The sequence below is a fragment of the Dendrobium catenatum genome, unplaced genomic scaffold (assembly GCF_001605985.2).
Source record: "Dendrobium catenatum unplaced genomic scaffold, ASM160598v2 fragScaff_scaffold_412, whole genome shotgun sequence".
Classification (NCBI taxonomy): Eukaryota; Viridiplantae; Streptophyta; class Magnoliopsida; order Asparagales; family Orchidaceae; genus Dendrobium; species Dendrobium catenatum.
In genome coordinates, this window is record NW_021318874.1 from 769,787 (window position 1) to 783,861 (window position 14,075).

The 14,075-nt window shown below is 35.0% G+C and overlaps 1 protein-coding gene across 1 annotated transcript; it reads right to left on the reverse strand.

Annotated features, from left to right (window-relative positions):
* Positions 1-955: 955 nt before the first annotated feature.
* Positions 956-9,584, reverse strand: LOC110092725 (glucomannan 4-beta-mannosyltransferase 9). Its single transcript, XM_020817384.2, has 9 exons — positions 8,544-9,584; positions 8,353-8,451; positions 7,604-7,856; positions 3,070-3,180; positions 2,804-2,940; positions 2,191-2,304; positions 1,899-2,098; positions 1,616-1,810; positions 956-1,529 (listed from the first exon to the last, which is right to left on the reverse strand). The coding sequence occupies exons 1-9, from the start codon at positions 8,880-8,882 to the stop codon at positions 1,367-1,369; spliced, it is 1,611 nt and encodes a 536-aa protein (XP_020673043.1). The 5' UTR covers positions 8,883-9,584; the 3' UTR covers positions 956-1,366.
* Positions 9,585-14,075: the final 4,491 nt, after the last annotated feature.

Here is a 14,075-nt window from a genome sequence, read left to right on the forward strand (position 1 = left end):
ATCGTATAGATCTATAAATTCAAATGATATATAAACCTTAAATTAAATGACAAATTTCAAATACCTTTAAGTTTTAGTATATTTTTACTACAAATTAAATACATTATTTGAAATATTTTATCTGTTGTATGTATTGCTGACATCCCTAACATCCAAAGGGTTTAGGCTTTGTTTGGGATGGCTTTATTATGCTTCTTAAAATAATTTTTTAACATAACAAATAAAATTTTTGTACTAGAAAACTGTTTAAAAAAAAGTAAAAAAGCCGTCCCAAATAAAAACTTAATCAATCGAAGAAATTACTCTCATTTTATTTGATTTATTTGCTTGTAAATGAGAAATATATTTTTTTAAATGAATAAAGATTTTAATTTCACTCCTTTTTTTGGTCTCATTTCTTGCGTGTAAATACATAATATATTTTAAAAAAATCATTTTTTTCATTTGAGAAAATTTTTAAAGCTTTGAAATATATATTTGTGATTAATAATATAGAATTAGATGATGATTTTAATAAATTTAGTTATTTTTATATATGATTTTTTTAAACTTGCTCAATATGAAATTAAAATCATTACTTCTGAGAAAACATTCAGAAAGCAATGTTTATGTCTAATTACATAAATTAAATGATAAATTAATAAATTACAATAATTTAAACAAAATTATTTGTATCCAAATATTAAACTATAATTTAAATAATAATAAAAAAAAAGTTATGTTCTGAAAATCTTCATAGAATGCTATGTTTCATAAAAAATTACCAAACTGAAGGTGAAGCTGCATGCTAAGCCCAGCAGAAAATGATTACTTAATAAAACAGGAAATAAATCTTATTATTACAATGATAACAAATTCCAGACACTTATTAGTTATTACCCTAAAAAAAAAGAAAAAATGATACCCAATATGACTGGTGACAAATTAAAACATCTTCTTATTTGCTTTTTAAAACAAAAAAAAAACAAAATTACAGAGCAAAATACAAATCAAACAAGACTTGTTTGCCTACACTTTGCTCAGCTTACAATCTCAGCAATCTTCTTTTTCTGCTGTGGCTGCTGCTGCTTTCTGCTTCTGCATCAGATGGAAAACTACCTATTTGTTTACTTCATCTTTTGAATGTTATACAATGCTATAGCCATGGTGCTGGTACTTGAATATTCACATAGGCTTTGTTTAGGACGGCTTTCTAGAAAGCTGCTTTAAGAAGCAGCAAGAAAGCCGTCTCAAACGAAGCCAGAATAACTTATCTGGTACATGTTTTCTCATGACTACCAAGCCCTGCCTTTCACAAAATAACAAGCTGGAGGAGGATTCTAACGCCTATTGCTGCATATCGAAGGGAGATTGCCATAATTTAGTTTCAGGAGTGAGGAACAAATATGCCTACATATCCAAAACCAACTGCAAAAAAGGCAAAGCCTTGGAGAAAGAGGTATATGAAGTAATGGTTCCTCCCAAATCCCAAATCATAGAACCCACAGAAGAAAAGGAAGGCTCCCACCCCTAGCTCCAACACATGCAACCTGTTGTTAGAAATGCAAAATTTCAATATCTCAACGGCAGAGGAGGAGCTAGAGGATCTGATTACATGAAAACAAGTAGAAATTACCTATCGCCGATTCGTATTTTCGGTTTCTTAGACGCTTTAGTGATAGCTTTTGTCTTTAATGCATCTCCAAGCTTTTCAGTGACTATCCATTCATTAACCTTGCTAGTCTCTAAGAGGCCTACAAAGGTTGCCTTTGTTCTGTGCAAAGACATGACATTCTCAAAAAGGATCCAGAATACTATCAGGTGGAGAGACCTGTGGACGTAATAGAATGAAGAAAACAGAAATTAGAATAAATAGAGATGAGAAACTAACAAAACTTGAAGGAAGTTTATCTTTATACCTTGGAGTTCCAACAGCATTAAGAAGGGTGATAATGGAGGGGATATATACAGAACCCCACTTTGGTATTTCTACTTCAGGAACTAAGACAGTTGCAGGGATGACCACACAATAGAAGACGAAGGTGACGATATGAGCGACGATCTTTCGAACGAAGAAGAAATTGTAGATGACATGTACTTTCTTAAATGGAGATACTTTCTGCACAGCCATAAAACAAAAAAGTGATTAAATTTAACTAAGATTGCAAGCATGAAGTCACTTGGTAAACAATAATATACAATTTTTCTTACCTTGTTTCTTATAATCTCCATAAGCATTTTCCTGAACAAGTTTGCAGGACCACATGACCACCTGTGTTGCTGGTATCGATAAGCTTTGAATGTACTTGGCAATTCATTTTTTACCTGTATTTAGGATTCAAATAAACAAGAAGTTGGGTCAGGTAATAGTTCATCTGCCAATACTAAGGGACTGTTTGGTAGAATCTAGGATTTTATTTAAGTAGGATTTTGTAAATCCTTCAAATCCAGATTTACTAAATTCTGAGGGGGTTAAATCCTGAAAACTGTTTGGTAACCTTTATGATAAATCCTATGTGACTGTTTGGCTATTCCAGTCAGGATTTAAGAAGGTTGAAAGATTTGGGCGGAGTTTCTTCCTTCTCACGCCAATAGAGTTAGAGGATTTCGGAAATCCACCGAACGAGAGGATTTCGGGAATCCGGGATTTACGATGAAAAGGCAGAATTTTCCGTCTACAGCGGCTTTCAGTTTCCGGGGGATTTGGTTTTGCATTTTAGGCCGTTTGGCTGGATTTCGCCTCAAATCCGGCCTAAATCCGCATACCAAACAGCCCCTAAAAGAAGCTAGCGCATGAAAGTTATAAGGGAAAACTTTGGAGTACCTTAAGGTCTGAGAGGTATACGAATTTCCAACCTTTGAGACTTGCTCGAACAGCCAAGTCCATGTCCTCCACAGTGGTCCGATCCTTCCAACCTCCTGCTTCATTTAGCGCCGATATCCGCCACACTCCAGCAGTCCCTGGATGCAAAGATCAACTAGCAATGTTCATAAAAACATTTCACTGTAACAAAATCTTTCCAAGAGAATGTACATTGTAAAGAAGAGAGATTCTTAGAGACAGTAGCTTGACTGGGAAGATATACTCACCATTGAAGCCAAAGAAGGAATACATGGAGGACCCAACCTCTTGCTCAACAGTGAAGTGGTAATCCAGGGACATCTCCTGCATCCTCGTCATCAGACACTCGTTGGAGTTTGCTGTTCAATATTAGAAAAATTACCAAAAGTTAAAACAGGACTGTGAAACTAAGCTCCATGAACAAATAATGACAGCATTACAGATGCAATTAATCAAATAAAAAAGAAGGAGAAGAACTAAAGGAACATAGGAAGAAACAAAAAAAAAAAAATGAATTCATCAGGAAGATTCACCATTCTTCTTTACAATTACAGGCCGTGCCAATTTTTTAAGTCAAATAAACCTACCTAACAATCAACAAAATATCATTTTTCTACCAAAAATGGCCAAAAGCTCTCTTCATCTCACTTATTCTCACCCTCCCCCAAACAAAAGACAAATTATTAGGTGCGGACACCAGATAGACAGAATCATCCGAATTTCTCTTTGTCTGCACTAAAAGTGCAATTACTGTAGCAGCTACGCTTTGACTACGCTTCTATTGTAGACAAAGAGAAATTCAAATGATTATATATGTCCGGTGTCCACACCTAATAATTTCTCAAAACAAAAAAAGGTTTAACAAATAAATAATCATGAATGTTATCCTCTAACAATACGTGCATGTGCAAAGGCCTGTGTTTATTCAAAGAAACAAAATAGGCATATAACACCAAAGCCATTAAAAAAAAGTTTGTAACTCAAACCCTCCCCCAAACAAAAGGCAAAATATTAGGTGCGGACACTGGAGAGCGAGAATCATCCGGATTTCTCTCTGTCTATAATAAAAGCGTAGTCAAAGCACAGTTACTGTAGCAGACTACGCTTTTACTGTAGACAGAGAGAAATCCGAAACCGAAATCCACACTTAATAATTTCTCCAAACAAAAAGTTTAAAATCAGAAATAATCATGAATGTTATCCTCTAACAATACGCGCATGTGCACAGGCCTGTACTTATTCAAAGAAACAAAATAGGCATATACCACCAAAGCCATTAAAAGGAAAAAAAATTTTTTTTTTCTAACTCAAACGAGTGAAGCTCATTAATAAACTTTGTATCAGCTAAGCCCCCAAAACTCTGCACATGGAAGTGTCGGTAGGAAGCAGGAAAGCAGAACACATGGGCGAAAGCTGGTCCACAACGCAGTTGAATTTTTACGGCGAGCGTCTGCGGTATCTAAAAGCGGCCGAATAATTCCGGCCAGAAAAGAAAAAAAATGCTGCGTTTTGGTGGCTTACCGAGGCCGCATCCAGCGCGCAACACAGCCCCGCGAGTGAGCGCACGGCCGGCCCTGCTCCACAATTCCTTTTTTCTATAAAATAAAATCGTGGAACATTTTTACCCCAAAAAAACTCAATATTTTCTATATTTCCACAGATCTAATACCCACCGACAAACCAAAATATTGAGCATTTAATGATATTTGTAATTGCAGTGCTGCGTAAGGTCACTTGACAGAGAGATTCGTTTGAATCTCTTTCTGTCTATAGTAAAAGCGCATGTAAAGTGCAGGTATGCTACAGTACCTGTGCTTTTACTGTAGAGAGAGAGATGCGAATGAATCTCTCTATCAGGTGACCGGATGCAATAATTTGCCCAATGATTGAGGGAGAAGACAAGATTTTTTTTTTCTTTAAGATCGTTGATTTGAGTCACACAATTTAGGGCATCTCCAGCAAAAAATGTCGTGATTCGATTCGTCTTTAATCGAATTCCATTTTGCGCTCTTCTGCGAATGTAACAGTCTTTCTCCTCTTTTGCGTGTTTCTTCGACAAATCCGACTGAGACAGAAACATTGCTTAGGACGTCGCATTGTTCACCCTCCACCGATTAACGATTTAGTTGCCGTTCAAATGAAACAAACCAGCTACATCTTACACTAATTTGGAGTTTGGCTTGAGATGCCCTTAGAGCATACCAATTTTTTTTTTTTTTTTTTTTGAAAGACAATATATATTCAATATTCCAATAATTTGCAAAGTACTACCTTTGAAGTAATAATTTAATGATAAGCAGGGCAGCGGAAGAGAACTACGCCTAATGATGTAAGTAAACCGAGCCGGCTCGAGCTTGACTCATTTATAAGCTCGGGAGCCGAGCTTATCGAACTCACGAGACGACCTCAAACTTGCTCAGAGCTTGCGAGCCGGCTCGAATAAATATTAATATTTTTTAAATAATTTATTTTATTTATTAAATTTAAATATTAAAAAAATAATAAAAACCACCTAAGTTTTATCTAAATGTTAAACATTTCATTTTTATTTGTAAATTGTAATTAACTTTTAAAATCCCACTTAACTTTTAATAATCCCGCCTAATTTTTAAAATTCCCACCTAAAATTTAAAATTCCCGCCTATGGCTCGCGAGCCGGCTCGAGCTCGTTTACAGTGAAACGAACTCGAGTTCGAGCTCGACTCGATCTCGCTGAGCCGAACTCGATAAGGGCTTAAACTCGACTGACTCGTTTACACCCCTACGCCCACCCATGTTGCTAGTCACGAGGTCCAAAAAAATAGTTCAAAATAGATTATTTTTTTTCTGCAAATAATTAGTTGTGCAGTATAAAAGGTTTGCAGTAATGTGCTTCTTTAGTGATATGGTTGGGTTTTGGGAAATGGACTGCAGTCGCTTTTAACACCACCAACCACACCACTTGTTCTCATTAATAGATTTCTGCCCCAACCTCCCCCCGTTCAAATGGCCCATTTGGCAGCCACAAACCGGGCAGCTTCTACATAACCCACCGAATTAGTTTTTTCCTCTTCGCCTCCCGTCACCATCTCTCTCGTTTTAGTTTTTCTTTACTGTTTGGTGCGAGTGAACTGTATTTCGCTGCTTTGAAAATGGAGATGGACAGCAGAGCATGGGGGCCGAGATCACCGGAGCTGTCCCCGCAAATCTAGCCATGTGATCTAAGAGGGCGACCTGCTTAGTCTTTTCTCTCAAAAAGTGTATTAACGACGTCTTAAACTTAATTGCTCAATCTAAAAAAATTTAGCCATGTTTGGAACAAAAAGTCCAACATCACAGTGAAAGCAATGCAGATAAACTAAGGCTTAGTTTTGGGACGATTTTTTTACTGTTTCTTAAAACAATTTTATAATACATAAATTTTAATTTTTGTATTAAAAAGCTGTTTTAAGGAGCAATTAAAAATCCGTACCAAACGAACTCTAACGCTTCGTTTGGGATGACTTTTTTATTGCTTTTTAAAACATTTTTTTAATACAACATTTTTTAATTTTTGTAATGAAAAGCTGATTTAAGAAGCATAAAGAAAACCGTCTCAAATGAATAAGGCTTCGTTTCAGACGGCTTTCTTATTGCTTCTTAAAACAGCTTCTTAGTAAACCCGCGGGTTTTCGAGTCAACCCGAACCCAACCCGTTTTTTCAAATGGGTCAAAATTCCGAACCCGGACCCAATCTATTTCACAAACGGGTTGATTCGAATCAAGATTATAAAAGACAGTGATAGAATAAAAATTGCTTATAAAAGCAACGAAGGAATAATCCACAAAATGTTGTGAATTATGAGTGAATCCGCTGCTTAGAACGTGATAAGGAGCTTGGTCAGGGGGGGTATCGAACTAAAGTAGCATTTCGCTTTACAGTTTGGTTCCACGTGGCAACAGAGTTTGCTGTCCGCAATTTGTCGGCGAGCGGTGGGCCCACAAATGCTTCGATCGGTCGGTCTTAGCGTGACGTCTTCCCTCTCTCGCTCTCATATTTGAATTAAGAGTTTAATTAATTAAATTACTAATACTGGTGAATCAAATCGGACCGGATTAGAAGGGAATAAAGGAAAAAAAGGGGCTAAAGCGTAAAAAAAAAAAAAAGGTGTGGCGGGCCCAAAATCACGTAGCAGTCGTCTCCTCCGACCGCCATTAACAAATCGAGTATCTCCGAAAGAGACGGACGTTACGATAAGCACGTTCAAGAAAGCCCCCACCGACACACGAATCTACTAACTCTTACTGTGGTTAATTTAGTAAATATTTCATCTATCCGAATTTTTATTATCAATATGAACACGTAATTATAATCTTCTTCCTCTATTTGGATTAATCGACAAATCATAAAGAGCTTATGGCTTTATTTGGAACCGTTCTTTTGACCGTTTTAGAGTCTAAAATTGATTTCCAATGGTGCAGAAAATAACTTTTAGTTATTATGATTAAAAAAAAGCAGCTTTTTATAACATAAATTTCTGAGAATTAATGAATTATGATTGTTATCTTAAAAAAACAACTTTTTCCAGCTTATTTCAAAGCTAAGTTATGATTGTTATAAGAAAAATAAAAAGTTGTCAAAATAGACCCTAAGTGATTAAAAAAATAATTTTTTTTCATGATTATTTTAAAATTTTGCTTAGGACTGAGAATTTTTTTTTAAAAGCTTAAACTTCTCCGAAAAAAAAAGTAAATTTATTGTATAAGATGAACTCTTTTCATCAAAATTATAAAAAAAAAGAAAGAAAGAAGAAGGTGACTTACAGAATTTCCAGCGAGCTTGAACGAGGCCGAGTTGGGGGTTGTGAACGAGGAAAGGAACGGTGCGGGAGAGGAAGTCGGCCTCGGGCTGGAAGTCGGCGTCGAAGATGGCGACGAAATCACAGTTCTTAACGTAGCTATGCTTCATCCCCTCCTTCAGCGCTCCGGCTTTGTAGCCGTTCCTGTTGTCCCTTATCTCGTACCTTATATTGATCCCCTTGCTCGCCCATCTCTCGCATTCCATCACCACCAAATCCTGCATTTCCCGACCGTTAGATTCACGCCCTTTCTTTTTTTCATTTGAATTCTCTAAGCTTTGATCTTTTCATGGCTTCCACTCCTCTTAATCGTCATGAAAAGCCTTTCATAAATCGCCAGTCTTTTTCATTCTCAGGAGTTTAAAGAATTGGAATGGAAGAGGGTGGTGAACTGAAGGGCAGTTTAGTAAATAAAAAAAGCTTAAGGATAGTTTAAATTGTTATTATGTACATAAATCCCCTTATTGGACAAGTTAGCGAGCCAGCTCATAAGATATTAATGAGAACTTAGCTGGCTTAATCATTCCAAGGAGGGGATTGATCTGAACACCCGCAATGATTTTGTGAAAGAGTTCCATTTAAAATAGCTTTGATATGCGCCAAAACGTGGGATTTGCATAATTTGTTTGAAACTAATTAACTCTTTATTTTATTAATTTAGGCGTAGGGGAGGAGAAGAAGACAGGGAGATTGGGTAGAACTTGGTCTACAGACCTTGATGATGGGGTCGGTGGAATCGTCGAGAACCTGGATGATGATCCGATCGGACGGCCAGGAGAGTCCGCATGCAGCTCCAATGGAGAGCTTGTAGACCTGTAACACCATCGCCCAGAAATCGAAGCTTAAATTAGGGAGACGGGGGAAGATGAGTGAGAGAGTTGAAGAACAGGTTAAGGAGATTATACCTCCTTCTCGTTGAACATGGGGATTTGAACGAGGACCATGGGGAATGCGGAGTTTCCGAGCTCGAGGTCCTCGCGGAGTGGCTCCCATTTGTAACGCCTATCAGGGCGGCGGCCGGAGAGCTTGATGCCGACGATGACGATGGCCATGTAGACCTTCTCGACGAAAAGCATCACCGACATGACAAGGCAAAGAAAAGCCGTCAGTCGCAGCAGCGGCACGATCACCGGAGCCTTCACCTGGTCCCAGATCAGCCCTATCTGCCCGGCAATGTCATCTCTCGCCTCCTGAAATGTTTCCGGAAGCGCCGCCATCGCTGCCGACGACGTCACGCTCTCCATTGCTCGATCCGCAAAGAGAGAGGTGAGATCTCGAAAAGGGGATGTTTCAGTTGAAGATTAAGAAGGAGAAAATATAGGAATGCTACAAGAACCAATCTGGCAAGAAGCACGCATATATAAAGGGGTTCCACTGCTTCCTTGCTAAAGACAAAAGTCCAAAGTCTTTCAAGCAGGCCCCTTTCGCTCCGATTTCAAACTGGAGGCCGGCTTTGCTGAGAAATCACGCAAGGAAATGCGGAGGAGATGGACTGTCAGTAACTCAATATCGGATCCAAACTCATGACTTGAAAAACAGAGCGAGAAAGATAGAGAAAGAAGGAAAGAGAAGCAGAGGAGATTAAGCTCTTCCCCTGAAATCTTCCCTTCTTCTCTGCGACTTCACAACCACTTGATAAAGATCGACGCACGCAATGCGGGTTAAAATGGAAAGCAAGGGGAGAGCAGCAAAGCTTCACTTCTTCTGAGAGCCCCACCCGAGCCGAGACAAAGTGGATTAGATGGCAAATTGTGGTAAAACAAAGCGGGAAAAAAGTAAACGGTTGAAGGAATGGGAAGAAAGAAGAAAATTTTCTTTTTTTTTTCTTCCCCTTTAATTAAACTCCCCTTTCTTATTGTTTTACACTAGGCGGAGGATTAGAAGACGGACGAGAGACAAGAGGGAGACAGAAGATAAGCCGCAGCTGAAAGCCTTGCAAAATGTAGCTTACACCGGGCACTTTAAATAGTTGCAGCTGAAAGATATTGACAATGGCTTATAACGAATCAACATGCTGGAATACTTTTTCATTTAGTTTTTATTAAAAAAAAAAACAGAATAGTATTAGCTTTAATCGGAGAATATTAGCGTTTATTATGTAAAAGCTAATAAAATAAAAAATGGGCTTTACGAACTGGACAATAATTTCTTTATCTCAACCTTTGCATTTTTTATCAATTTAATTACAAAGTTGGGTGGGTGGGTGATGGGAAGCCCCTAATCTATGTTCAATTTTCTTCTTACGTGGCACGGTTTTTTAAGTAAGGAGAAAATAACTGCATGTCCTGCACCTGAGAGGCTGGTTGCTGGTAGGCTCGTTGGTAGATATCCCCGTTCCTGAAAAAAAAAATCACAAAGCTCCCTCTATTCGCCTCCCTCTCTCTCTCTCATTCGTAATCAATCTTTCAGTAAAATCTGAGTATTAAATTTGGGTCCAACATTAATGATTTTTTTAATAGAAAAATATAATACATAAATAAATAATTAATAATTATATTGTATTAATCTTAATTAATATATTTTGATTTTTTTTTCATAATAAAATGTGAGCAATTTTTGGGAGCAAATAATTTTAAACTTTTGATTTATATGTTTAGTTATTTATCTTAATTTGAGATATTAATTTGGATCGTAACACATCTAATTCTTCTAATTTCTGAGAAGATATTCGACATTTTAATAAAAAACATTAAAAATAAAATAAAATATATAAATTTAGATAGATAAGATAATTATACACTTATATTATAATTAGTGCAATAATTAATTTTGAATGATTAACGATTAAGAGTAAGTTACTAATGTTAACAAAGCTAATCATTTTCTAATAATATATCCAAATCTTTAATCACTGTTAATTTTAAAACGATAATCATACTCAATATCTTATGGACCCAAAATTAATATTTTTTAATATACATTAATAGAGCTACAATTCAATATTATTTTCTTCTATTAAACCATGCAAGCCATAATTTATGTGAGAGAGGGATATTTTTTAGAGCATTCATAAGAGGGCCTTTCAAGATAAAATTTTTGAGAGAGGGTTCTCATTGACGTGTCACTAACTCATTATTGTTGGGTCACCTCAATAATAGCTATGGTAGACATAATCAATAAGAAATGCATGAAAAATCTCAAGTGATATTTTAAATTAATATTTGAAAATCATAAATTATATTTCGGGAGCATAATCTTTAAATTATTATTATTATTATTTTGTCGTATTGTCTGTTATGTTGATTCGAATGAAGACCCGGCCCCCTCTCTTACTGTTACAGGAGAAGTTATTATGTGCGGAATTTGCACGTAGCTTTTCATCCTGATTCCAAAAATACGAAAACAAATAAATTTTTTATTTCTTGTGCACATTTTGAGTACAAGATAGATAAAAAATAACCAAATTTTCTTTCAAAATTATAGTTTGTTATGACATATTACACAAATGAAGAGTTCAACTACACCAAAACATTACTAAATCTTTGCAATGTAATTTGGCTAATAAATAAAGGCAATTGATGGTTGAGTGAGAGAAGGTAGGGGTGCCAATAAATTATTTGATAGGAGAACCCAACTCAAGAATATTGGCTTCGGGTTGACCCGATTACTATTCGGTTCAAGTTTATATAATAGATTATTAATTAAGTTTTGTTCAAGTTCAACTTAGTAACCTTAAACTAACTCAAAATTAATTGTCCATATTACTATTTGGGTTTCAGTTTTTAAAAATTAGAAATTCGTTGTTAGAATAGACATATATATTACACTTTAAAAAATTACACGGTCCTTGTAATAAATAGGTTAGACAACCTGCTTTCTAATTGAGTCAATTTTGTGTCAAGCTTTTTGACTCTTATTATAGATAGAACGAATTCATGTCAAACATGGTAAAAACTACAGGTCTTTAAAAGAACAATAGCTCTCTAAAAAAATAGCATTTGATATAAAACCTAAGAACCCTTATTCCAACCTATTTCATGAGTAGACCAAATGAAAAAGAAGAAAAGAAATCTAACAAAGAAACCACCTAAAGGAAACATGACCAACACCTCAAAAGCCTAACATAAGCTTCATGCAACAACAACAGAAGAGAACTCAAGGAGATCACAAAAAAAAGCTCCAACACCCTTCAGGAAGAAAGCCACAAAGAAAATAGAAAGAATAAAATGAAACCCGCATTAACAATGACCAATCTACCATCCCTAAGAGAACATCCATTCCCAAAGGAAACAACCAAAAATCCAAACCCTCCAGCAGAAAGCCATACAACAACACAAACAACCAACATCCCACAACCAAGCCCTAAGAGGAACACCCCATCAGCGAGACAACCCAAGAGCCAAAACTAACAGGAGAGGAGTCAAACCACAACAAAAACAAAAAACCACCAAAAGAAAAGCCAATCCACAAGATCAAATTACTTCTTTTTCGCTTTTCTTCTATGATGTTTTCCACCCCAATGAGCAAAGGCTTTTCCAACAATGGGACCCACATTCAAACTATACATCTATTGATTTTCCTCTACAGGCTCATCCAAATCTTCCTCAGCGCCCCCACAAGCTGATGAAGAGGTCTCATCAAACCAATCAGATTGAACCACATTCAATTTGTGTGAGGCTTAGGTTTGGATTGAAGGGATGCTAATGAGCCGAATTGAGGGATTGGAGGGAGTCAATAAACCGACTAAAAGAAGAGGGACACAAGAAGACATGTTCAGGCTGAGGAAAGACGTAGGGAAATAAGTTGAAGTGATCAAGCTGTTGTCAAATTTATTTAAATAATCTGCAAAATTTTTGTCAGTAATGAGTGATATTTTTGGCAAAAAATTCATGCTGGAAAATTTTGCATTTCTAGTAGATAATATCCACCAAAAAATCCAATGATAAAATTTATTTTCCAGTAATGTATGTCACATTTTTCTCTTTCAAGACCTATCTTCAACAAGCCAATATTGCAGTCATCTTTCCTCATGTTGTAGCTATTTCCTGAAAGACCTATACAATAATTTTCTCCATAAAAATTCTTGCATTTTGTTTGGGTAAAAAAAAAAAAAAATCGAACTAAACCAATCTTTTTAGTTTGTTTGGTTTGATTATTAAAGTATTGATTTCTTTATTTATTATAATTTTGACTTTTTTATTTTGATTATTGGTTCTTTCTATTTTAAAATAGATAATAATAAAAAAATTATGTCAATTTCTTTAAATATTAAATGAATAAATTAATGTTAATAGATAAGTGACATAAAGATGAATGTGAATATAATTTAGTTTATATAATAAAATAAGAAGTTCTTACAAATACGACTTTGATATTCGTAATTATATATTATTTATGCTAAAGATTAATAAAGTTAAATATATTATGATTCATCTAAAATCAATCATCCTGAAGTAACTTCAATTTAGTTTATTTAAAAAAATAATTTGATAGATTTAGATTTTATTTGGGACAATGCTTTTTAAAACAACTTTCTAGTACAAAAATTTCTAATTCTAAAAATTTTTGTACTAAAAAACTGCTTTAGAAAGTAGAAAGATGGCTACCCAAATAAAACTTTAATCTTCTAAATTTTACAATAAAAATTAATTAATTTAACTAATTAATAAATTAAATAATTCAAATCATTCAAATATACATATTTAGTAATAAGTATAAGATGTATTGGGATCCAGAATTAATGCAGTCTACTTTTTTTTTTTTTTTTGAAAAAGCTAGCTTTGTAAAATGAAATTTTTTTTTTTCAAGTTTATGTTTTATTCTACTGCATTCTTGATAGATTTTATGTGTTATTCTTTGATTTATTTTCAAGTTTATGTTTTACTTTTATGTGTTAATTAACATAAGTCTTAATGTGTTTGTCTTTTAATTTGTTAAGTTCTTAACCGATTGTCGATTGATCTTGCAAAATAATAACTAGGTTTTTGTCATGGAGAAATATTTTAAGAAGATTTTACAGAGTTCAAATGAGACAAGTAAAAAAGATGAGGAGCAAAGTCCAAAAAGAATTTGCGTGGAAATTGAATCATCAAGAAATCAAGAAGTAGATTTAGAGAACCTTCCATCTGATCGTGGTTTGTGAATCCCTATCTATGAATTTTCTCCTAATATTCAAGATCAAGTTCGTCGAGCTTACTTGCAAAGAGGACCATTCCAACCTCGCATTCATGAATTTCCTCAAACCAAATTTGGGGCAAAACATAGACGTTTCAATGTTGCATGGTTTGATAAATATTCTAATTGGTTAGAATACAGCATATGCAAAGATAAGGCTTACTGTTTATATTGTTATCTATTTAAAGCAGTAGGAAGAGGAAATGAGGATGATGATGCATTCAATAAGAATGGATTTTCAAATTGGAAAAAATCAAATAGATTAATTCTTTTTGTGCATTCAGTAAAGACAAATTAATTCGAATGTCACATCTTTATCCATG

Coding starts and splice junctions, on each gene's coding strand:
- LOC110092725 (XM_020817384.2), bottom strand. CDS start 8,882: ATGGAGAGCGTGACGTCGTCGGCAGCGATGGCGGCGCTTCCGGAAACA. Junction 8,452..8,543: donor CCATGTTCAACGAGAAGGAG/GTATAATCTCCT, acceptor ATGGTGTTACAG/GTCTACAAGCTCTCCATTGG. Junction 7,857..8,352: donor CCACCGACCCCATCATCAAG/GTCTGTAGACCA, acceptor CGGGAAATGCAG/GATTTGGTGGTGATGGAATG.